The 25,508-nt window shown below is 38.9% G+C and overlaps 1 protein-coding gene across 1 annotated transcript; it reads right to left on the bottom strand.

Moving 5' to 3' along the window:
• Positions 1-3,159: 3,159 nt before the first annotated feature.
• Positions 3,160-23,614, bottom strand: LOC149009645 (phosphatidylinositol 4-phosphate 5-kinase 7-like). Its single transcript, XM_089161204.1, has 10 exons — positions 23,433-23,614; positions 21,552-21,706; positions 20,218-21,297; positions 18,344-18,511; positions 16,897-17,062; positions 12,944-13,054; positions 12,493-12,680; positions 10,825-10,970; positions 9,862-10,030; positions 3,160-3,865 (listed from the first exon to the last, which is right to left on the bottom strand). Exons 2-10 carry the CDS (start codon positions 21,566-21,568, stop codon positions 3,586-3,588), a joined length of 2,325 nt encoding a protein of 774 aa, XP_089017330.1. The 5' UTR covers positions 21,569-21,706; positions 23,433-23,614; the 3' UTR covers positions 3,160-3,585.
• Positions 23,615-25,508: the final 1,894 nt, after the last annotated feature.

The raw sequence follows: 25,508 nt of genomic DNA, 5'->3' as shown, positions 1-25,508 counted from the left end.
TCTCCGACCTTCTTCTCAATGCATGAATGGACGGTGGACCCCATTCCGTTCGAGGGTGATGATCCAGATTCTTCGAGGGAGGGAGAGGGATCAGGCCTCAGGGATGTGATGGAAGGGGGTCCCACAGACAAGACCACGTGGACTGTTCATTCTGCCAGCTGACAAAATAGTTGAGGTTACGTGTGACATCAAGAATGGTCGGCCGTCATGTGGGGACCACTCCACTGTGTTCTATTTGTAGCCAATTATGCCTTAATGATATGACGGTGCCGATTGTGATCCCTGGACTTTGGTGTTTAACCGGGTTTTCCGGAACGCCGAAACACTCGAGTACTCGACACAGGTTAATGTGCCGCAGTGCCGCTGTGACGGCGAAATTAAAATCGCTCGCTCGGATCGGTCAAATTCGGAATCTTTCCCGTATTGACTCGGTAGTAGACCACCACTGACAAATTAGGTCTTGAATGAATTTTTATTATAAAGCAGTAACTCATGCTTCACAGCTTTTTGAAAGAGATTTAAAAAATCATATTCTTCCATCAAACCGACCTTGTGACTTGTGATTGGGAAATGATGACTGAACAGTTAGGATACATAAATTCATAGATACTTAAAATACTTGTCATCTTTATGATCATAAAATTTTAAAACCACCTGATCTATGGGACCACTTTTCCCTTTTTCTTTTTTTTTTTTTTTGAATGAATTTTCTCGTGAGGTTTGAGGGGATATCATAAATACCCTAAATAATTAGGGGAGTCAAAGTTGTTGACCGACCTATATTAGCATTTTGATGTAAAATTCTATAAAAAAATTAAGATGAAGCATAATTTTGAAAGGCTGTTGATCATTGGAGATCGCATTATATTTAGGAAAGGAGTTCACTTCTCGTCTTAGAGATAGGTCTCCTTCTAGTATATATGGTGAAATGATGTGAAGGAGGCAGTGTCTTCTTTATTCTTACACGTAGAGAATACGGACTTCATTGTGAATGGGATTCAGGACCCATAAACAGTTATTTCGTGTTACCAGTTAGCCCGGAAGGAATCTCATTAAAGAGATGGAGGAAGATGTAGCATTTTCACGTGAATTAGTAGTTGAAGAGAAATTCCCTTTTCTCAAGGGTTGTCTAATGCCTGATGGTAGGGCCTGGGCCCATTCATTACAGATAAAAAGTTACAGAAAAGCCCAAAGATTACAGATGATAGGAACTGATCAACAACTGGGACCCAGCAATCCTGGATGGGGACCTCAAAACGACTTATAGTCTGTGATTGATGGGTAATTGATGATGATTTGATTGATCTACATATCAATAAATAGGTGGCAAAATAAATTAGTGGGCCCATAGCTACTGGATTAAGGCAATGGGCCGTTGAGAATGATAGGACATCAGGCCCATCGTGTACGATGGCTGGCCATATCAGATAGACTTGGCTAAACTGGCGTGAGGTGGGACCATTGGTTTCAGTGACATTTCTATGCTAAAAGTGGATTACATTTAATGAATTTAACTACCTTCTTTTTTACATTTAACTTAGATTCTTCTCTCCAACTGATCTTCTTTAACATCATGGGGATGGGAGGTGAGAGAGCTTTCTGTTTTGGTTAGATATTTATATGTAAAAATTTATGCTTACTGAATTGTTCAAAGATCAAAATTGGGTATTATCTAATCAAACTTTTTTTTTTTTTTTTTTTTGTAGCCGACAAGTTTATATTAGGGAGATATTATTAATATAGGTGCCGCCGGAACCGTGCGACCCAAGACTCCCTATAGGAATTTGGGTTTTTTACTGTTCAACTAACCCACCATTGGCAATGAATTCCTAGTTATTTGGCGGAAAAAGAGAGAGGGGAATCTCAGAATCATCTTCTGAACTCATTAACGGAAGAATTGACAAGAAAGTAAGGGGAGTTGACCTACCAAGTTTTACACATTTTCAGTCTCAAACAACCTTGGTTCGAAATCTGCAGAAATATCAGAAAACCTACTAATCCAACTAAATGAAACAGAGTGAAAGATGATCTAATAATGATGTCTTTTGGGTTTGGAGACCCTATTAGTTAAGAAAGGCAAATCCAATGCTAAAGGTGTTTTTTGCATAAGCAGTCTGAGAAGATAATTTTTCTACATAACCTCAGAAAGGATCTTCTGATACTTTGATTTGAAAAAGAAAATGCATGATATGACCTTTTCTTAGGAGATAGCAGAACAATGAGATAGATGGTTTATCTTTCTAATTTCCAGGATTGATGCTTAAACAATTGAAGCCCTCTGAACAAATTTCCATCATCGATCTAATCACATTAACTTTTTTGTCTCCAATCTACCAAGTGTCAGAGCCATTCTTTGGGAATTGTTTCAACATGGTACTACAATTTGAAAACAATGAAACTTAGCTTTGGTCTAAATGTTTGACTATTGGAATAAATTTGCCCGAAAGGGTAACCTATACGTTTTGTCAATTTATTATATTTTCCTACATGACTAGTACATGTTGTAATATTATTTTAATTTGACTGCCTTGTCTTCTCTTTCTTGGACATGGAATGGTAAGAATAAAATATTCTAATCCAATGATTTCAATGGAAATGAGCTTGGACCCCCAATACCTACTACTGGAAATTTTTTATTCTTTCTTTTCCCTTTAACATAAAACCAGGAAGAACCATTTTAATCTAAAGGAGACAATTTTCAGGTATTAATAAAGAGATTTGTGAAGGGAAAATTAGAAAAAACAAGAGTAGTTAACTTAATCTACCTCATAGAGTGGCTACCTTTTGGTGTAATTGGGGTTAGTAAGCAACTAGTTTATTCTTGTAGTTATCCTAATAAGATTTTATTCTAATTATCTTAAATAGGGAATGTAAGGGGCTTAACAGGTAAATACTTCTAATATTGACTAATAAGCAACCACTCAGAAAATTAGCAATGTAAGAAAGAGAAAAAAAAAGGATAATAAACCTACACTCATAGGAAGAGAGGTTGCATACCATGATATCAAAAATGCAGGACATAGCGATTATAATAAATACTTTAACACCAACCAATGGAGTTGTTTCATAATTGACTATTTCCCACTCCATAATTGAACAAATAGCTTTACATATCAATTCATCAAATTGGCAAACGAAAAAAATACTTTTAGGTATGAATTCCCTCCACTTCTATTCAATTTGAAAAAATTTGAATGAATCAAAGTTGTGCAAATGTAACATCTCCCCATCCCACCCCCACAAACATGATTTTAATTCCAGAAACTTAGTCCAACTACTCGTACTGATGCTGGAGCTCTTAACATTTCTACTTCCAGTTGCAGATGCCTTCACAGTAGACATGCTATACTGTTTTTTTATCATGAAATTTGAGAGTACATATTAAACATGTAGGCTACAATACTGCTCAATTGTAAATATATACAATTTGAATGGTACATTTACAAAGAGATAACATCTGTTACAATAAAATGAGTTCAAAGAATGAAGATACTGTTCTAAGCATGCAAAAAAATTCACCTGGTTCAATAATGATACTAGCAAGAAGACTTTAGTTAAAGAGACTTAACTCTGTCTTCTTTCTTTTCATGTTTCATCAGGGAAAACTCTCTCCAAGAAACTGATAAAACGTTTTGAATATATTTTGGGTTCAACAGCAGATATCGACAGAGGATCAAACTGCAGCGATTTGTATGCATGCTCAATTTTCTTTTTTATGTTGTATTCTTGCAGAATATCAATGATACCAAGATAGAGTACAACATCATAAACCTCAACAAGTTCAATTTCAGTCGACTCAGACCCAACATGTGGAACCCTGCGGTTAGCTTGAGCTGGCATATTTACTCCTAGCTGCACCCGCAACCTGCAGAACTAGAAGTGGTTGACAGTTAGATAATAAGAGAACCAATGGTTAGTAAAAGTGTGACACAGAAATTGCTTGGTCATTTATGATGAATTCATGGTTATGAAGATATATACTTCTTAACCTTCTCCCAGACAAGGAAAGGAAAGTGAAAGAACTGGGATGGTGGGACCAATCCAGACACAAACCAGGTAGATTCTATGGTTGATTTAGATGATGATTTCTACAGCCTAGTCCCAAGGCAAGTGATTGTACTACATCTAAATTGCCAATGTCAAATAGGCACACAGCTGATTACATTAAACGCTGGAGAATGAAGAAATGTAATTAAGGTTATGCTACTCTTGGGGTTATTAGTAACTTATATTGAACAGAAGATCACTGTTGAGTGTTGAAGCTAGAATTTCAAACTAATAGAAGCAAAAGATGCTCCAACTTTAAGGGTTTAAGGTTCTGCAGCGCTGAAGGGTTGCCCGAACATAAATATGGGAAGTTTCCCGGTAACTCCCTATCAAGTACTTACAAAAACACCTATGAGGTTCAGATATTTAAGACCCCTACTTTTCAAAATATTATAGAAGTAAACCCAGTCCACTACTGGTTCCCATTAGTTGCAAACTGTAAGAGCTTTTCAAACATTTTATGACCGAAATACCTCTCTCTTCTTCCCCCACCCCCCCCCCCTTTTTTGAATGGCTTATTTCCTATGATCCTTTCCCCTTGTTTATTTCTTACTTTTTCAATCATTCTTCTTCCAGAACCAGCACAGAAACACCTACTCAACCCCATCATACACGTGTTCTTCCTCCTACCCCACTCCGAATCCTCCTCCCCCTGCCCTGCCCCCAAAAAAAAAAAAAAACTAATCCATAACCATCCCTCCTCTGTCGCTCCTACCCAAACTTCTACTGTTCCTCCCCTGCCCCCTATTTCTGCATCTAATTCTCTTGTTCACCCCCCTCCCAGCTCTCCTTCTCTTCCCTCTCCCTCCATTGGCTCTACTATTGTTGCTTACTCTAGGAAAAGGCTGTCTCCCTCCCCCCATATCCCCCATGATTAGAGGTCTAATTTGGAAAATTAAGAGGTCTTAACTCTCTTGCAAAGCAAGCTGAAGTTAAAGACCCCATCAAATCCTCTAAGGTTGGCTTCTGCGCATTGCTGGAAACTAGAGTTAAGGAAAACTCTTGCAGCATTGCTGTCTCAATTGCCCCCAACTGGTCTTTGAAAATAATTATGAACATTTGATGAATGGCCGGATTTGGATCCTTTGGAATCCAAATATTCTCTCTATTTCTGACCTCTCTTCCTCTCCCCAACTCCTCCATCTTAATTTCTCCTCTCCCAACTCTCAACCCTCCTTTCTCCTCTCTATCATCTATGCCTTTAATCGACCTCATGAGCGAATCCCCCTTTGTGATCTCCTCTTCTCCTACTCCTTCTCTTGTTCCCTCCCTGGGCCCTCGGTGGTGATTTCAACATCGTCAGCTCTTGCTCCGAAAAATTGGGAGGTGCTATCCGTGACATCCCTGTGGTCTCTTCCTTCAATGATTGCCTTGATCTCCTTGGTATGGACGATCTCTGTTGGTTCGGCCCTTCACTTGGCAAAACCGTTGAGCTGGTCCCCATCATATCGCTGGCAAGCTTGATCATTTCCTTGTCAATGAATCCTTGACTGTCTCTCTTCCCCAATCCTCATGTTGAATTCCATAACTCCAATATCTTTGATCACTCCCCCTACAAAATCCAAATTCTCCCTTCCATCTTTTTTGGGCCAAAACTTTCAAATTCTTTGATATATGGATCTCTCACCCCCTCTCCTCCTCCACTATCTCCTCTGCATGGTGTAAGCCTTCTAACCTCCAATCTCCTCCCCTTATTGCCTTTGCTGCTAAGCTTTGTATTGTCAAAGTTGATCTCAAAGTTTGGAACTCACTCCTCTTTTGGCAATATCTCCTCTCAAGTCTCCCTTGCTTGCTCTAACCTTTCTCACACGCAATCTCTCCTCCTTTCTATCCTTTCAGATCCCCTTCTTTCAACTGAGGAGAAAAAGCTCATTGTTGAGCTCACTTGCCTTCTTTCCCGCGAAGAAAGTTTCCTCTGCTAGAAATCTAGAATCAAGTGGTTGAATCTTGGGGATTCCAACTCTTCCTACTTCCATCTATCTATCAAGACACAAAATAATTTCAACTCTATCTTCCTTCTCCATAAAGCTGATGACTCCATCACCTGTACGATTCAAGGGATCAAAGAGGAAGTTGTCTCCCATTTATTTAATCTCTTCAATCCACCCCCCCCCCTTCCCTCTTGTTCTTTCATCACCCTCTCCCTCATTAAAAAAATTTGTGCGCTCCTCCCTTTGGGATTCCTTTTAAGCCATCCCCTTTGATGGGGAAATATTTTCCGTTGTCTGCTCCCATAAGTCAAACCGAGCTCTTGGGCCAGATGATTTCAATATGGGATTTTGCATTGCTTGCTAGGAAACCATTCAAGCTAACCTCTCTAAATCCATTCAGAGCTTCTTCCTTACTCCCAGTCAACTTCCTCACATCAACCAAACTTTCCTTTGCCTCCTTCCCAAATCCCCTGGAGCCTCCTCTATGTCAGACTTCTATCCTATCTCCCTCTGCAATCTTCTCTACAAATTCATTGCAAAAATCCTTGCAAATCTGCTAAAGCTTATCATCCATAATCTGGTGAGCCCAAACTAATTTGCCTTCATCTCTAGTAGAAGTTTCTTAGACAATATCCTCCTTTGTTTTGAGATCATTAAGGGCTTTGATTGCAAGCATAACTCCTCTACTGCCTTTCTTAAGATTGACCTACATAAGGCTTTTGACTCTCCCCATTAGGACTTTCTTCGGGATCTTCTGAGCCCCATCTTCTCTCAATTGATTCTCACCTTGTATCTCCTCCCCTTTTTTCCCTACCCTCGTCAACGGCTCCCCTTTTGGCTTCTTCTCTGCTAAAGCTGGCATCCGTCAAGGTTGTCCTCTCTCTCCTTGTCTGTTCTCCCTTGCCCTTGAAGTACTTTCCCATAACATCTAGTCTAATACTGATCCACCTTGTCTCCCCTCTCCCCAAGTGTAAATCCTCCAACCTTGACCATTGAGCTTTTGCAGATGACCTTATAATTTTCTACAAAGTTGAGCCCTCCTCCATTTCTTTCATCATGTCCTTCCACTCTTTGAATCTCTCTCTAGCCTCTATAACAACCTTCTCAAATCTAAAATCTTCCTCTTGGGTGTTTCTGATACCCTCTCCTCCTCTCTCCTCCAAATCTTTGGATTTTCCCTTGGCACCTTTCCTGTCAAATACGTTGGGCTTCCCCTCATTCCCGCTTGGTTCGTGCCCATCATTGCACCCCGATGCTTGACCTTATCTGGAAATAGCTTCAACTTTGGAAAGGTAAATTTCTCTCCTATGTGGGGAAGCTTGAACTAATCAAATCCATCCTTTAAGCCTCCCATTTATTGGAGTGGAATCTTTGCCCTCCCCAAAGCCATCATTTGATTTATTGAATCTCTCTTTTGTAGCTTTCTCTAGAGAGGTCAGAAAACCTCCAGGTTCCTTCACCCTATTAGATGGTCCAATGTTTGAAAACTCAAATTTGAAGGGGCCTCAGCATTCATAGAATTACAGATTTCAATATTGTCAAACTTCTCAAACTCATCTGGAGAATTTCTTCCAAGGGAAGCTCTATTTGGGTTCACTGGGTCTATTCTTACCTCTTAAAGAATAACTCCTTCTAGATTGCTTCCCTCCCCCCCCCCCTCTTCAATTCCTCTGCACTTGGAAGAAACTCCTTTCCCTTCGCCCCCTTACCCTCTTTGCTATGTCTTTCTCCATAGCAGATGGATCCAAAATCTCTTTTTGGCTTGGTCCTTGGCATCCTCTTGGGATTCTCTATCATGCTCTTGGTGCTAGAGCAATCTATTCCTCTAACATTCCCGAACTTTTCCCTCTCTCTCTCTCTTACTTACTTCCTTGGTGCCAAAGCTTGGTTCCCCCCCCCATACCCTTCCCTCATGAGCTTGATCTTGTGTGGTCCCTTCTCAACCCCATCCCCTCTTCTCCTCCCCCCCCCCCCCCAAATGAGCAACTTCACTGGCTCCCCTAAAAAAACTACATTTTCTCCACTGCTTCTACTTGGAACCATATCCATAGCCCTTCCCCCTATCCATTGGACTGCTTGCTTGGTTGAAGGGCAATATCTCCCGCCAAGCCCTTATTGTTTGGAGAACCCTCTCCCTTTGGCTCCCCACCCAATCCCTCCTTATTCACTGCTCTATCCTTGTCAGCCCCTCTTGTCTCTTCTGTTCTAAGGTTGAGAACACCCCACACCTTTTCCTTACCTGTTCCTTCTCTTGCCCCATTTGGATCCATGCCCTTTCCTCTATTTCCTAGATCTAGGCACCCTCAACCCCTGGACACTGAGTGCAGTTAGTGTGATTCTACATTTGGAGGCTCTTTGATCACCGACACTACATAGAAGCTTCTTCTGGGGGCCTGCATCACACACATTTGGGATGGAGCATAACTTCAGCAAATGGACCACCAAATCCCATTCCACAAATCAGATTTGGAAAGCCATTTGTAATGATGTTAGCTCTAGGATTTCTTTTTTTGCCCCATAAGTCTCTTGTTGATTCCCCGAGAAACGGGTTCATTGTTGTTACTTGGCGTCTTGATAGCTCTTTGTTAGTTTCTTCCAGGCCCACCAAATTTCATTCCATGGATCAGATTGGAAAGCCATCTGAAATGATGTTAGCTCTAGTATTTCTTTTTTGCCCCATAAGTCTCTTGTTGATTCCCCAAGGAACAGGTTCATTATTGTTACCGGGGTCTTGATAGCTCTTTGTTAGTTTCTTCCAGGCCTTCTTAGCGTGGTTGCCCCCTCCCCGTGTGTTTTCCCCCTTGTACTTTCTTCTTCTCTTCGGGGTGTTTATGTTATATTCATATATTCATCCAAAAAGAAAAATACTCTGTTACACCTCTTACCACTGTCTAGACCCTGTTACCTTCTACTCAGCACGTGCCCCATCTCTTCCATCCGCACATGTGAGCTGCTTGTTCAACATGACGAGTTTTCCTCTAGCTGTTGGCAAACTTGTCCATGTCAACTATACAGATCCCTTTGCAAGTTATCTTGCACACTCTCTGCCACTCCCAAAGAGTGTGTTTTCTAACACATAGTGTGTCAAATCATCTCTACACATTTAATTGCCCCGTCAATTTGAAGCATTTCTGGATAAGCTATGCAATCTCCTCCTATGTCAAGGGCTGACCTTCCTTATTTCTTCCGTTTTAGTCCCCAACCAGATACTGATCTGTCTTCCCATCTACTGGATTTCTCTTAATAGTTTTACTCTCTGGCATTGTTCCATTTACATTCACAAATCTGGAATTATATATGGATTATAATTTGTTTGTTAAACCACTGGAAATATCTATCCGTGAATTGGTTGGTTCCTAGTTTCTGGAACCTATTTACAGCCTGAAATTTGTCAACTGCAGGATGACCTGTTACCTACGATGTTGGTTTGTTCTTGCTCCACAGTAAAAACAACAAAAGAAGAGGTCATTTTAGCAGGCAGAACAATATTGTTGATATATGAAATATTCTAGCATTTTCAGTCCCAGCTCAATGGACCAGGTTTAAGTACAGGTGGCACGTTTAAATATTCAAACCTAACTTTTTTTCATAAATAATCGATACCTCAGAAGACACATGCAAATTTTCCTCAGAATGTTTTCTTCCAGAACTAAGCAAAATGCACTCAAGGATTGGAAGCGAATAGAGTGGTACCACTCATCAGAGTTCTCTACTCTTATGGATGGTTTTATATTAGGCTGCTTTCAGGAATCACTGAATTGAGGCATGGTGAATTTTCTTCACTTCTGCCCATGGCGTTTATATCCTTCTAATTAATACAATCTTGGAGGAGGGCAGGGGGAAGGAACGTAGATATAACACTGAGAGAAACAGATAAAGCTACCTTCCAGTATCAGGGACAAAAAGATCAACCTCCTCATCACCAGCAGCTGCTGCTCTTAAAGTACTTCCTCTAATGTGGGGGCCTGGGAGAGTGCTAACAGAGTTGGGTTCGTGTGTAACCAGAAGTAGACCTTTTGGAGGGATTAACAGCTCCTGTGAGGATGATACACCTGAGCATACAAGAAGTTCATACGTTGATCAGCATAATTATTATTTTTTTGGGGAAGAATAGATCAGCATAATTTTTTTTGGGGGGGAAGAACAGATCAGCATAATTATTACTTGTTTAGGAAATTCATTAGTTCTATTAATTAAGAGGAATAAATTTGTGGGTTTGTGTGCGTGCATGCGTGCATGTGTGTGTTGTGTCTGTGTGTGAGAGAGTGAGAGAGTGAGAGAGATGGAGCATCAGTGGAAGTGTTGAAAGTTGAAAATTTTTCTGCTATTTATCACCGATATGGAAAGGAATAATAAATTATACATGACGATCCATGTAGGAATCAAATTTGGGACTTCAATAACTTATTATGCTGGTTCTAAAGTTCTAATCAAGCCTTCCTCCTGGTAAAATAAAAGCAATATATCAAATAATAGGCAATAAATTCACGATTCAAGCATGCACTTGTTAACTGCACATTTTTTTCTGCCGATAAAAATTAATAAAATATTAAGAAGAAACATATTTAAAAAAATAAAATTATACGTAGCATCAGATGACCACTAACGAGTCACAACAAGATTTGTGCAATATAAGATACTAATTCATGGATTAGAACCAGTGATATATTGAAGGAATTTCTCCCCTTCTAGTTAGTTGATCACGTTCATAGAGAATTCATTTCTAATAGTGGAAAGGATATTAAGAGAGATATACCGTAGGAGATTTTCTTTTCCACATCATGGTAAGTAGATTACATAGATGACAAGCACAGAGAAAAGACACATGGTGGAAAATGATATTTACCTTCTTCAGAACTTTCACGATGCAGAGCATTTGAAGAATCTGCGAGGACCTTCAAATGCTCAGGAGCTCTAAAATGTAGTCCCAAAAGGAGACTATAATCAATTATGCGTTGTGATTCAAGGAACATACAATCTAGAGAGAGTTGTCTGTACACAAATAAAAAAGATATCAGAGGGTGGGGATTCACTCAATACATCAAGTAATATAATATGTAAAACATGTTGTTCTGATCTCAGTTATGAAATAAGTAGTCCATGGGTAATAACAACCCAAGAAGTGCTGCATCAAGAGCAATATGAAGCACTACAAGAAGAATTACTAAATAAATTGATCTAATCTGGAAATATTTGCTTAATGCAACCAACTGTATCATGGTTGCAATATCCACATTAAATGAATCTTCCCTAATTGAACCTTTCTGTATCAAATTACATATCCAGTTGCAAACTCATCAGAATCCAAATCCAGATGTCAAATTTCATTTAGTGCCACTACCTGTCGTTTACAATCCTAATTTCCTGATACTAATAGTACCAGAACTGGAAATTGTGGATACAAGCACATTTGCAATATGAAGGACGAATATACAAATGTTTCTGAGGCAAGCACCCAAATTGATAAAATTAAGTAACACTGTGAAGGACAAAGACTTCATTCTACAAAAGAATTACCTAGAGAAACTATCTTAAACTAAATTTCCATCTTCCGATGCTACAGCCAAATGGTAATGAGAAGGATGGCTATGTTACAGAAAATGGAAGGAAATTTTGGGCACTGATACGTATGAAAAATGTTTAAAAGTGAATGCGAAAAACACCAGATACCTGGAGCAGGTGACGGCCATCATTGTTAGATCTCAACATTAAAACAAAATTTATATAATTTAAAATTTGAAATCCAATAGCCACAAGTTTCTCCTCCCATAGTTAAATAATGCATACATTAGTGGGACATCATATCTCCCATATGCATACATTAGTGGGACATCATATCTCCCATAGTTATCTTTTACCATTAACACACTTTAACATGACCAAAAATGAAAAATTCAACCAGCGACATCAGAATTTCATTCCATGGATTTTAGAGTTCACCACTAATCTAACTACCACAAGCATTTATCCTAGATTTTTTTTTAAACTGGGAGCCACATTAAGTTGGTTTCATGTATTTTCCATCCAGATTACTCATTTTATATGAAATGCATCAAGACTGTGTTTTTCCTGTATTTGGATTCAGTCTTCACTGATTTTCTGCTTTGATCTTTTTCTTTTTTTCATTCAAGATTTATGGTAGCCTAGCTATACATTTCAGCAGCACAAATATTCTAAATAATGTATAACCGTATAGCCTCCCTAGAACATTTTTACAGCATCAGTTACACTTCGATAAAAGAGTTTACAAACATAAGCAAAAATGTGCTCAGAAGCTGTTACTCCTTGATAAAAGAGGTTCAAGAGTGAACAAGCAGAAACATGTTCAGAAGTCTTACAGGCTCCAAAACATAAGCAAACATTTGATGTGCTGGGTTACAGCTACAGTTCCTATGAGACTGTTACATATTTGATTAATTAAAGCCCATATTGCATACAACTGGTTGGAACGACAGAGTGAAGACAAGATTGGCAAATGTATATCATCAGTGTCAAGTGTCAACTCCAGACTTACTTAAAAAGGGATTTACGCCACGATTTATCCATTTGAAATACATATGCCAAATCAAGATCTTTTAGTGTTGTGTTCTCATCAACTTCATGTTTACTTGTATATCTTCCTTGGGATGAACCTTTCAAATCATAACGACGGTGAATTCGCAGTTCAGTGCAGAACATATTCCCCATAACAACAAACCGTACCTGCAAAAGAAAGATAAAATGAAGCCAAAGTCAATCGCTAAAGAACTCTGTCCATAACCTACCCTATGCCTCCCAGACCACTATGTCTACCTTTCTCCTACACATGTAATGACCTCTCTGCCCCCCTTTGAGAAAACCAAATGGGGGGCCGTGAGTGTCTGTTTCCTGCCAGTGTAGCATTATGCTCCAGAACATGAATCCCTTTCCCTATATACATGATATATAGTAAGGAACCATAGGGTAATCGATTCTTGACCAAATACCTTTCGTCCATGTTTAAGCGTTATTCGATGCAACCCGAAGAATTTTGTTATGAGGGTATTGTCATGGGCTCCCACATGATTGTAATAGTTAGGAAGCATCTTCAGTAGGATCTACAGAATCAACATTTAAATAATTAACAATTTTCCAAAATAAGGCTAATAATCCAAAGTTAATTAGTTCATCCATTCATCTTAAAATTTGAAGTACCATCAATGGAAAATAAACATTACTCGTTCTAAGCACAAGCATAATTCTTAAGCTAACCTGTCAACCATAGCACAGAAATGCTGATATGGAATTAATAGAAGTCACAGTTAGGCAACACTGATATGCAAACAAGAATGATCTGATGAAGTCAGATGCATGGCTAAGAAGAGAAAACATCGTAAATCCAAGAAAAACATTTTGAATCAATTTAGCTCCACATCTGACACTCATTAAAAAATAAAAAACAAAAAGGGGTTGAGGGAGGGGGGGGGTCATATTACAGGAAACAAAAGAATAATACTCTGCTTAATTCAATTGTTCCTTGTTCCTAAGGCATGGAACAGCCAAATGATTTCTTTCTCCAATGTATCTCAAGCCTATTGCATCAATCCAGCAACACTTGCGTATGTTCTAACTATTTTTAGCAGTCATCTCAGCCATCCACCTTGTCCCTTAGTGAGGTTTACTTGCTCCATATAAATCCTCACTCATTCACACTCATCAGTCTTCATAGTAAATGGCAGAATCATGCAGTCAATCTTCTGTCATCTTTCATATGTTGGTGTACAACATTGGTAAGCAGACAAATTTATGTCTGACTATATCCTCACACATATTGTCACTCATCCACTTAATTAGCTAAATGAGAATAACCATTTTATGTTTGTCATTTTAATTGCTTAGCATTCATCTCCATAAAGCATATGACCTTTTGCAAGACAACGACATAAATTTTCCCCTTCATATTTGATATATGAGCAAATGGTACAGAATTCAAGAAGCACCCCTACACACCATCCTCTTCACTCAAAGTGTCTCTGACATGGATGAATTTTGTAAACAATTATACCTTGTATATGACCAAGGTACCATGAAGTACTCTTGTGTCATGTACACACTAGGGATGGTCTAGTACTGTGGAGGCTTTTATACTGTTCTACCCCCTTCCCTTGTTTAGTTGAAAAGTAACTTCAATGCAAGTTTACTAGGTATGGTTTCTTTTTTGGGGAAGATTCCAAGGCAATATTTACTTTCCCTTGGGCAGATTATTTGTAAATATTGATTTTTCCTTTTATTGTAACTAAGTTTAGGAAAGTTTGGAAAAGCCGTCAATTCATATCCGTAAATGCCTCCAACTCTGGAAAAGCCGACTACTCTCGTTTGCCGGTAGGGTTGAACTCATTCGATCTGTGCTCCAATCTTCCTACCTCTATTGGTGTGGCATTTTCCCGATCCCCAAAGCCATCTCGTCTGCAATGGAATCTCTCTTCTGTGCTTTCCTATGGAAAGGCCAGGAATCTGTGCGTTTCCTTCGCCCCATCAGCTGGGCCAATATTTGTAGACCCAAATCTGAAGGGGGTCTTGGAATCCGCAGAATCCAAGAAGTCAATTCTGCTGCGTTGCTCAAACTCATTTGGAAAATTGTCACTAACCATGACTCTATCTGGGTTAAATGGGTTCAATCTTATCTTCTCAAATCTGACTCTTTCTGGACAGCCCCTATTCCTCCTAATCCTTCCTGGTCTTGGAGGAAATTGCTTCTCCTCAGACCTCATGCTCTCCCTGCCATCACCATCCAGATCTCCTCTGGTTCCTCTACTTTTTTCTGGCTAGATCCTTGGCATCCGATGGGTATTCTCCTCAATCTCTTTTCTCCCCGCATGGTCTATGAGACTCGTATTCCCAAAAATACCCGCCTTTCACATTTTATCTCTAGTGGTTCCTGGATCCTTCCCCCTCACCATTGTCTCACGCAAGTTTGGAACTCTCTCCCCCCTATCCTTTCCCTTCCCCACGATAGAGTTATTTGGATCCCCTCTTCTTCCAAAATATTCACCACTCAGTCTGCTTGGAATTTGTTTCGTTCCCCCCTCCCCCCCCCCCCCCTTATGGCCCCCATTGGTTTGGTTCAAAGGTCATATTCCTCGCCACTCTCTTACCCTTTGGAGAGCCCTAAACATTGCCTTACCAACCCAGTCATTCCTTGCTTCCCGCCACATCCCTGTGAACCTAAATTGCATTCTTTGCTGGAATAGCTCTGAGGACATCGAACACTTGTTTTTTTCTTGCCCTTTCTCCAGTGCTCTTTGGAGAAAAGCCCTTAACTTCATTTGGCCCCGCTGTCGTCGATCATTTGGGTTTATTAGGGACTGGTCTTGGGTTTTGAGTAACTTCTCAGGTACCTCTATTTGTGACCGAATAGGCAGGCTTGTTTTTGGGGCTTCAGTCCACCATCTGTGGTGGGAGCGAAACCTTTGGCGCTGGACTTCTAAATCCCGATCCATTGATGCTATTTGGAATGCTATTTATTTTGATGTATCCTCTAAAATTTCTGCTTTTCCCTCCCCCCCAGTTGTTGACTCCCCAAGGAACAGACTCATTGTTGTTGCCTGGGGCCTCAACTCCCAAATCCATTCTCCCCCTTGATCCTTAGCCCGTGGATCTTTCTTTGTATTTGTCTCGTCTTTTAATTGATTAATTATTCATCCAAAAAAAAAGTTTAGGAAAGTTATCTGAAACTGAGAATGCTTTGCTATATTACAAATAAAGTTTCATAGGGAAGAGATCTTCATGCAAGCTCTCTCCCTCTTTCCCATTCTTATTCTGCTTCTCCCTTCTTCTTCTCATCATCCCGGCTGTATGACCTTCTTAGTTACAGGAACTGCTACAAATTGGATAAAGAATAAGGTAACAGTTCTCAACTTTGAAATGTAACTTAATGTAAGATTTATAAATGGTAATCATTTTCTGGTCGTGCTAGTCAGTACAAAATTAATGGTTTTATGCCTTAAGTTGTATCTTGGGTTGAAATCCCACTGAAGTCCAAGATCTTAAACCCAATCAAGACCCCTGGAATTTTTTCACTTCTAACTCTATTGACTCAAATATATTTTTCCCTAGATCATGTTGTACAGGAAGGCAAGAAACTTTTGTTTCTGGATGAATAAATAAAAACATTAAAGGAAAAGAGAAAGAGAACAAGGTCTTTAAGCAGAAGACCGAAGAGGAGAACTAAGGCCCCAGGAGACAACAATAAGTCTGTTCCTTGGGGTATCATCAACAAGGGGGTGGGGGATAGCTACTAGTCTTGAAGAGACATCAAAATAGATAGCATTCCAAATCCTGTCTATGGATCCAGATTTGAAAGTCCATCTTTAGAGATTGCGCTTCCACCAAAGGTGATGGACCAAGGCACAAAACACTAGTTTACCAATCCGATCACAGATGAAAGAACCTAAAAATTTTCTCAAAATCCAAGACCAATCTCAACCAAACCCGAAGGAACGCCTCGAGCGGGGCCAAATGGAGGAAAGGGTTTTTCCCCAAATAGATCTGGAGAAAGGGCAAGAAAAAAATAGGTGCTCAAGGTTTTTCAAGCCAGACCAACAGAGGATGCAGTTGGGGTTAACAAGGATTCGGCGGCCAAAAAGGAATGATTGGGTGGGGAGGGCATGGTTTAGGGCTCTCCAAAGGCAAGAAACTTTCATCCTCCATAGATGGCAATCTGAGATTCTCAACTTAGAAAAGGAAACAATCTTCATTAAAAAAAATGAAAAGGGAGAGATGACGAGACTTTCACAATAAAAATATTTAGAAAAGTTTCCCTTTAATCAATCAGCTGATGAAGGCTTGGTTACAAGGTAGAGAACTTCACATTAATAGATGATTTGATTAACCAATAAGCTAGTAGATATTAACATCTTGTTCAAACTTATTGAAGTAGAAAAGCATTCTACAAATTCACCTTTAGTTCAGATCTTCTTTGAGTCTTAATAACAAATCGTTCATCTTGGGAAAGATAGAAAATGCTGCCACTTTTTCCTGGAGAAGAAAGCTCCCTCAAACCATCACCACCACAAATGGACATCATATAATCTGCAGAATCTATCTTGAACATCTCTCTCAAGTTCCTGAAACACGTAGTAGGTTATCCATGAATTACATTTAAGCATTTCAAACCATGTAGCTGAAACTACCAACATCTGCACTTCTTAAAACTGTAAAAGTTCTAAAACATACAAGTCCTACTATGAAGATACCAATGTGTAGGTAACCAATAAAAGTAGATTTAATCTTAAAAATGCAAGCAAAGAAATATAAAGGGAAAGAGATATCAACATGTAGGTAACCAATAAAAGTAGATGTCATCTAAAAAATGCAAGTGAAGAAAAATACGGGAAAGTCTCAGCCAATACCATTGCATACCATCAAGATACAATGCACTTTATGTCAACCATAGAAAAATCAATTCTTAATATTAGCAAGAAATCACAGCACGTTTACAAATTATTGCAAGAACAAGTTATAAAGAAGTCACCAATTGAGTTATACACTAGTCACAAGCATACCTTTTTCAACCAAACGCTTGAAAGCAGGTCACTGTCACAAACACACGCCTGAATTACCTTATTCCCTTCTTTTCTAACCAAAAGAAGAATTAAAAGTATTGAACCACAATGGACGTATTCTTATTTGTCATTGACTATGCTAATGAATTCCCTGTTTCTTCAATTGATATATTTCATTTAATTTCCTACCCATGGACCAAATAATTGATCCCAAATTATGAAAGGATTGGGAGAGGCTTGAGTCTCACCCTGAGAGGAACTGTGTAAAGGACCTAAAGGTTTGAATGTCATCCAGGAAGACAATCTTGTTTAGTAGAAATTCAAGAGTGAGAAGCTCTTCATAGTGGTAGTAACGAAAGTTGAGCCTCAACCACTATAATCTTTGGGTCTCCCCATCCTTCGTCTACCACTGAACTCTTAATTTATCACCCTTCTCAATGGTAAAATTGGTTCAAGTTTTGGTTTTGGACTTTTCTTATTCCACTTCTTTAATTCTTTCAACAAATCCATCCACTTTATTTCTTTCAACAAATTCATCCACTTTTTTGCAATATCTAGTCCAACAGACGAAACTCATGAACAAGTACTACAAAAAGCTATGAGTATTGTGTTCATCACATAGCATGCATGTACCTAATAATAAAGCACCATATGCAAAAAGAAGTAAAACTCAATTCAAATTTGCTGGTAAACAGAGGTTCCATGGTTACTAGCATGTACTTGAATACAATATAAATTTACAGCTTGCACAGTTTCTAAACTTTTGGTCAAAATTCGGAAACACCTGATGCACAATTTATATTATTAAAAACCAGAGACACCAACCATAAGATGGGTAAATACCTAAAAACCATTGGGCAATAATCCTTCCAATAGAAATCAATAGACCTGTGTGAAGGGGTCAACTTGGAACCCTGTCTTGGGAAGTACATTCTAATCCTTGCACGAGGACCAAAATCAGAAGATCGTACTTCACGCATCGGTACTGGAGTGATCTTACCAACAGTGTACCTGTAAATTTTAGTTCAATCAATAATTGCAAAGATCCCACAAAATACCAAAGAAAGAAGAACCCATGATCTTCATATAAAAAATCAACACCAAAGAGCTATTCATTGCCTAAATTATAGTCAGAAGAACCAGAATCAGGGACTACATAAGAGAGTGATGAATACAGCACTGAAATGTGTTCAAAGTAAACTACCAATTGGCAAAAAATTCTATTAGCAATAAGATACACTTCATGGGGTATGCGTAAGAGAGTAATGAATAAAGCATTGAAGTGTGTTCAAAGTAAACTACAAATTGACAAAAACATATTAGCTAAAAACTATAGTTCGACCAGAGGCAATAATTTTATGACATAACTAATATCGTACATTTAATAAATAACTGTTAGATAGGATTGAATTGAAAGGAGAGCCTATACAGATTATAATGTCTGTGACATTAACAAAGATGAACCCAGCCAAAGGCTTCTGCACAAGCAGAGTCCAGGGGCAATCTTACTAAGCAACCTTATCTCAGCAACTTTTTGCTGAAGAGGCTGCGACATCATGAGTATTAAGTAGGATAATGCCACTTGGTTGAATTTACTTCATAAACTCCATTTATTGTTTGTGTAAGCTCCATTCTTATCCAAAATTGTAGGATTTGAGGTTCAATGTTACCATATACAGTGATGATGAATATGACCCTCATGCACCCAAGATTTATAGTTATCAGTGTCAGGTATCATCATATCAGAAGAATTTTTTAAGAGATTCAAAGTATTGTAACAAAGACATGTATCATGTGCTAAAGACACGCATGAAAGTGGTCAAGATACACATGGAAATACATTTCTGGATCAGTAAACATATGAACAAGCAATATATAACATGTATCATACATAGACACTGAATGGAGAACAATGTATAACAAGACAAGGGGCTTTCATTGTTTTGAGTACAAATCCTTATAAATGATCAAGTTTAATGCATTGTCTTACATAGTTTCACCCGAATCTGTCAAACCATAGCAAAAAATAGGATTGAAAACATGACTTAAACACAAAAATCAATCTTTTCTTAGACCTAGGTTTCTTTTTGCTTTTGGGGCGGGATTCCCCCCCCCCCCCCCTCTTCTTATTATATCAGGACAAAAAAAATCACAAAAAACAAAAGCAGTCTTATAGTCACATGGACCATTGACAGCCATATCAATGTGTATCAGTATTGTACTGAGCCATATCGGCCAATAGATACTGGTACAGTGTATGGGTCTGGATTGTATCGTATCAGCTGACACAATGTGAAACCAGTCTAGGCATGCTATTTTGTAGAAAAACAGAAATGCATCTCCATGTGTCGTATCAATACGAACCAAAACCAATACGATATTATATGAACCTAAACCATTCGTGCACCAGAGCATTTTAATAAAAGATTTTTGTGCCTAAATAGGAAGCTTGCAACTGGAATTGCATAATGCAGAATATGTAATTGCACAAATAAGGAGGGGAATGGTTTCCCATGCTGCCAGTATGGGAAAGGATATGCACATTACCACCACCGAGTGGTTTTCATAAACTGCACATTTTCAAAATAAAAAAATAAAACAAAATGTGTTGGGCCCTCATTTTTGTGAAAGATCATGGTAAAAATCTGTACACAGGGACAGACTGTAGATCTTTTCCTCATAAAACTAACATTGTACTACCTATAATGCTTATTTACCTGATACCAAGTTGAAGATTAAGCATCAGATAGTAGCTCCTGTGGCCTTTAAAAATGGCTTGACCAGGTTTCTTCCTTTGTTCTTTCAGTTGACCTTTATTTCTCCATTTATTCTTGTGTGATAACTCTGCTGACTCCTTCCTAATCCTCTCCTTAATTAACACTCCTTGCATGTATTCCCTTTCATACACCAAATTGCAGTGATCCTGAACCTTATTTTGACCTTCATCAAGGGAAAATGATAACGAATCCAACAGTGGAGCTTCACCTGTGGGATCGCGTACCCGCAAAACCCCATCTAATGATTTAGCCCTGAATGATATTCGACCAGGGCTCCTGAAAATGCCACCAATGGAAAGCTTCTCGGACAGACTGCGCTTAACTTTTGGTTTTTTAGGACTAAAATCTTCCAAGTATGCTGGTGTAGTATGTAATAACAAGCTCTGTTTTGCATCATAATATCCAACAGAGCTATACCACTTCTTTAGAGAAGGGAGTTTAGCTCCAACAGGATAGAATGTTCCTTTTCCATCCTTCAGGCCCTTTGTCCATGTCCCAAAATAATAACTCCCATCAGCAAATGTGTAAAAACCTGAGCCATGTTTCAGTCCATCCAACCAGAAGCCATCAAACTGATCACCGTTTTCCCATTTCATAGCTCCTCTACCACACATATTTCCAGCTTTCCAATTCCCAGTATATGTATTTCCAGCATTCCAAGAATACTGACCACTGCCTTCTTGTACTCCCTCCCTCCAACAGCCTTCATAAACATCCAAGTTAGAATAATTCTTTGTACCCACCCCGTGCTGTACATTCATCCTCCAGGCTCCAATGTAGACAGAACCATCAACTGAAGTAAAGGTGCCTAAACCATGAAGATAGCCACCAGAGAAATCACCTTCATAAGTTGCACATGAGGACCAACAAATCCTCCCTTTCCCTGTCATTTTGCCTTCCTCCCAGTCACCTTCATAAACCGTTCCATCTGACCATGTATATCTTCCCTTACCATGTGGAAGTTCTTGTTTGATGTTACCAATGTAGACATCTCCATTTGAAAAGACCTTCTCACAGTATCTAAAAAGCAGAAGCAAAAACAAACAAATGTCATTCAAAATCTACTCAACTCTGGTAGCATGGGGATAGGCGCACAAATTAACATACAACCCTCCATACTATTTTAACCAAAAAAAAAATATTCCTTTTTCTTAGTTTCTTCCTTTCTTCTTTTTTTTTTTTTTTTTTTTTTTTTTTTTGGGGGGGGGGTGGGTGTGGGAGCGCGAAAGAAAGAACCCAAATTGATGCAGTAACGCAAATGTGATCAAAGTCACCTCTGACTTTTCTCCATGAGTCATCACTGATGCAGTTTAGCCTAATCCGACGATGTTAGCAAGGCCCATCTCTAATATCCTTCTATGCTTGAACAAACGCATTCATGCATTTCAGGAGAGGAACTTTTTTCACTGTCTAAGTGAAGCAAGAAAACCTGAACATATAAAACAAATATTCGAAAATGAGGATGTCCATGAGTATCAGTAGGATGACAACAGTTTCAGGCTTTCAGCTTATTGCTTTTTCTTTCATACTTAAGAAGAAATATTAGTACATGAAATACAGTGTAATCACAAAAAGTGGGATAAAGAATTAGACCATTCAAAGCATTGACTACGGATACAGATCATTTGTCCTAAGACATGTCCATAAATTAAAGACAAAGCTAGTTAACCAACCATTATGCCTGAATGACAGGACTGTTTGCAGTGGATCATAGGATCACAGTCTGATCTAGTCACCACACTTTCTTTGATCAGCAGAATAAGTTATTAGAACAAAGAGTAAAAGAAGAGTATACAGTTTCACCAGAGATACATATGCAATGAAAAACAGACAAGCAAAACAGACAGAGAAAAGAACTGCTGCCACCTTCCTCAGCATTTCCACTATTCACACATCTCTACAGAAAAAGAAAATAATTGCTGACAACCTAGGCTTCTTCACTTGAATAAGTCATGATTTTGCTCAAGGTGACAGGATAAGATTCTGGAAAGATAAGTAATGGGATGAAGTCACTACAAGCATAAGAATTTATTCCTTATCCAACCTTAAAACCAACTTGTCAAAGACTATCTAACAATGGTTAAGCAAGTTGCCTGTTCAAATTTAATACCTAAGCGAGCATTTAGAGATTCTGAAATTGCAAGTTTCCTATTCATAAGTGAATGCCTGGGAGAGATGCCTTAATACTCTAGATAGGAACCATTAAAGGGTGTGCACTGCTGAACTTTTTAAAATTGCTCTAGGGATCTATCTGTTCTTGAGAGTGATGGTGGTCAGAACCTCCATGAGGTTCATTTTTACCTCAGTTGGTAGTTGTCTTGTTGAGGTTTCAACATTGATAATGTGAGGACAAACTATTGACTAAGTGCTCAAATCATTCATCAACACTTCTCAGTTATGCTAGTAGACTTTCATTCAATCCTTGAACAAAAAATATTTTCTCATTTTTCTCACTGAAGTATTTCAGAATTGCAATAACCATGCTGCCTAAAGTTTTCAGAAGAATACAAGCAATTTTTCCTGCGACTCAGTGAACAAAAGTAGGCAACTCAAGTTCCAAATCGTTCGTTCAGAGAAATGCTGGAAAATACATAGTACAATTCCAGTTTGAATCAATGGCAGGGGACACACAAACTAGTAGACTTGGATATTCAGAAAAAATATTATTCAATTTCTTTGTCCGGTATATTACTGGTTTTCCATTCCTCTATTTCAGTGTAAAAGACAGTAGCGGATCACTCACCAAGTGATTCCACATTAACTAAATAAAACCCATCAGTGTTGTTTAACAATGAATTAAACAATACATATGCATTAGAAAAAAGTCCATTGAAACCTCGCTTTTTCCAAACCGAAAATTAACCCCTTTGATCTACTAGTTGAGATTCCAGCCAAATCTTTTCCCCTATCTCTGCTAAATCAAAACATTTCCAGTGAAGAAAAACAAGAAGCAATAACTAAGCTATAACACAAGCACACCTGAAATAAAATTCGATAGACGAAACAACCCGTGATCACTGAAATATCAGAACACTGAACATAGATGACGACGAATAGAGATTACTAGAAAAATCGATACAGACAAGAAGGGCAAAACAAAAATCCAAGAACTAAAATTCGGAAAGTATTCGGATTTGTAGGAATAGACACTTCACCTCCCTACCTCGCTCAAATTCCGCGTCAGCGTATTTGCCTTTTCATCTTTGAAACTCTTTTTAATTTTTGGGTTCTTGACTGTGCGATTCCTGTTTTCATGCCTTCACGATTATGGAATCATAGTCATGGACAGATGGGCTACTGCTAGTATCTGTTTTTTTATAGCTTTTCAACATTTATACGGAAGATTCTGCCGTTGCCTGTCAAACATTGTAAAGACGGTGTGCGTCACTGAAGCCTCAATTGAAATACAGCACGCTGACACGTGCTCTGCATGTTGGTGTGGTGGCCCACGATTTTATGGAAAAAGTATCCAACGGTCACGATTAGGTGGGACCAACGCTTGAGCGAGCTCGAACCAATTTCTTCAGATGGGCTTTTATGGGCCTTTTCTCAAATAAACGTTAATATGTTGAAATGGTATCGGAATTTGAGTTTGTAAGAGTTAAATGCGGCTTGAGTATAGCTGGATTGGGCTGTTTATACACGACACGCGATCACTAGTGGATCCTAATGGGCTCGTGTGAATGATGCTCTGAACAAATGGGCTTCTCTTTTTGGTAGATGAACAAGCGGACTGTTAATGGAGTCCAGTATATTGAACTCACGTCATTTTTAACCCCAGAAAATGAAAACTTGCATTTCTCTCGCTTGTGGTTTCCCAAAAAAAACAATTGGACATAAATGGTCAATTTTATGACCGAAATATACTTTTACCACATATTCATCAAGATCGTGCCATTTGTGCAAAACTAATCCAACGGCTGTTAATGAAAACAAATGAGGGGTTAATTGTAAATATAAGTTTCTTATAGTATCAAACCCCTCTTGATCTTTTTAAATCTACAAAAAGAGCTCCCTTCTTAATTTTAGTTCCCGTTTCCAAAATAAAGAAAACACAGGCGAATTCCCAAAGAACAATGACTGAGAGTTATTGCAATGCTTAAGGAAATCAAATTTAGGGCCATCTTCACCATCATTGATTAGATTACAGATGTCAAAGACTCAGAGCACTCGACCAAGCAACTTGATGGCGAAAATGAAATCTCTGGTAAATGGTGAAGATGAATATGGCTGGTGCATGGATTATAGGGATAACACATTTAGTATTGCTGACTTCGAAACCCTCTCGGAAGACGAAATTGAAGCAATAAATCATGGTTGAGGAAGAACAGACCAGAACCTTAGCACACGCCACACCTACACGAACCACTGACGTATAAAACACTTCTGAGGATGCCAACAAGAAGCTCCTTCGTAAGAGATGTATCCAGTGTTGCGGCTGCGCATCGGATACGATTCTAATCTTGGGTATAATCCTTATAATCCTCATCTTTTTCTTCAAAGTTAAGGTCCCAACCTCTCAACTCAATCACTTCAATAATGTTGTTCTCCTTTGTTCTCTTAAGGGGTGTTCTTATCTTGATTCCATACATCTTCAATCACACATTTACTCCAAGTGGTGATCCACTTTCCCAGTCCATCAGGGAATTCATATCCATGGGCTCAGGGTATATGAATCATGGACTTTAATCCGGATACTCCACAGTTTATTATGGCAGGACCTTCGTGTACTCGGACCTGCAGTACGGAACATGGGTTAAAATTACGTGGGTTGTTACACAGTATCCATACCCAAATTATTTTCTTCTGTGAATGAAGGGGAGGCTGAAGCCATGCGAGCAGAGATGTTAGAAGCTATAGGCTTATAGCTAATGGCTTCGAATTTGTGGAGATAGAAATCGACTCTCAACTTTTAACCTTCTAGTGAGTTACTTATTTGAGATAGCCTTACGTTCCACTTGATACTACCTGTAATTGAACACATCAAATTCATAGGTAGTAGATTTTTGGGCTTTAAGCCCATTTATGTTTCTAGAATATCCAACTGTATTACGAATCATCTACCACGGAAGTTATACTCGATTCAGGGCCCAAGTTATTGAAACTAAGGTTTGCCTTAGCCAACTCATGTGCACCTTGACTCCAGCCTCAGAGGTAACTCTTATACGTAAGTAGTATATGGGCCATTGGCCAAACTAAGTTTTTGCAACGACCTGAACCCAACCCATCTA

This window comes from Hakea prostrata, chromosome 7 (assembly GCF_041222555.1).
Source record: "Hakea prostrata isolate BN-2017 chromosome 7, UWA_Hpros_2, whole genome shotgun sequence".
Taxonomy (NCBI): Eukaryota; Viridiplantae; Streptophyta; class Magnoliopsida; order Proteales; family Proteaceae; genus Hakea; species Hakea prostrata.
This window is presented reverse-complemented; position numbering and strand designations above follow the sequence as displayed.

What these genes read in the sequence shown, in the direction of transcription:
- LOC149009645 (XM_089161204.1), bottom strand. An exon ending in TGGCGTAAATCCCTTTTTAA is followed by an intron (nt 10,971 to 12,492) that starts GTAAGTCTGGAG and finishes ATTTGTGTACAG; the next exon opens with ACAACTCTCTCTAGATTGTA. An exon ending in TTTGTCCCTGATACTGGAAG is followed by an intron (nt 3,866 to 9,861) that starts GTAGCTTTATCT and finishes CTAGTTCTGCAG; the next exon opens with GTTGCGGGTGCAGCTAGGAG.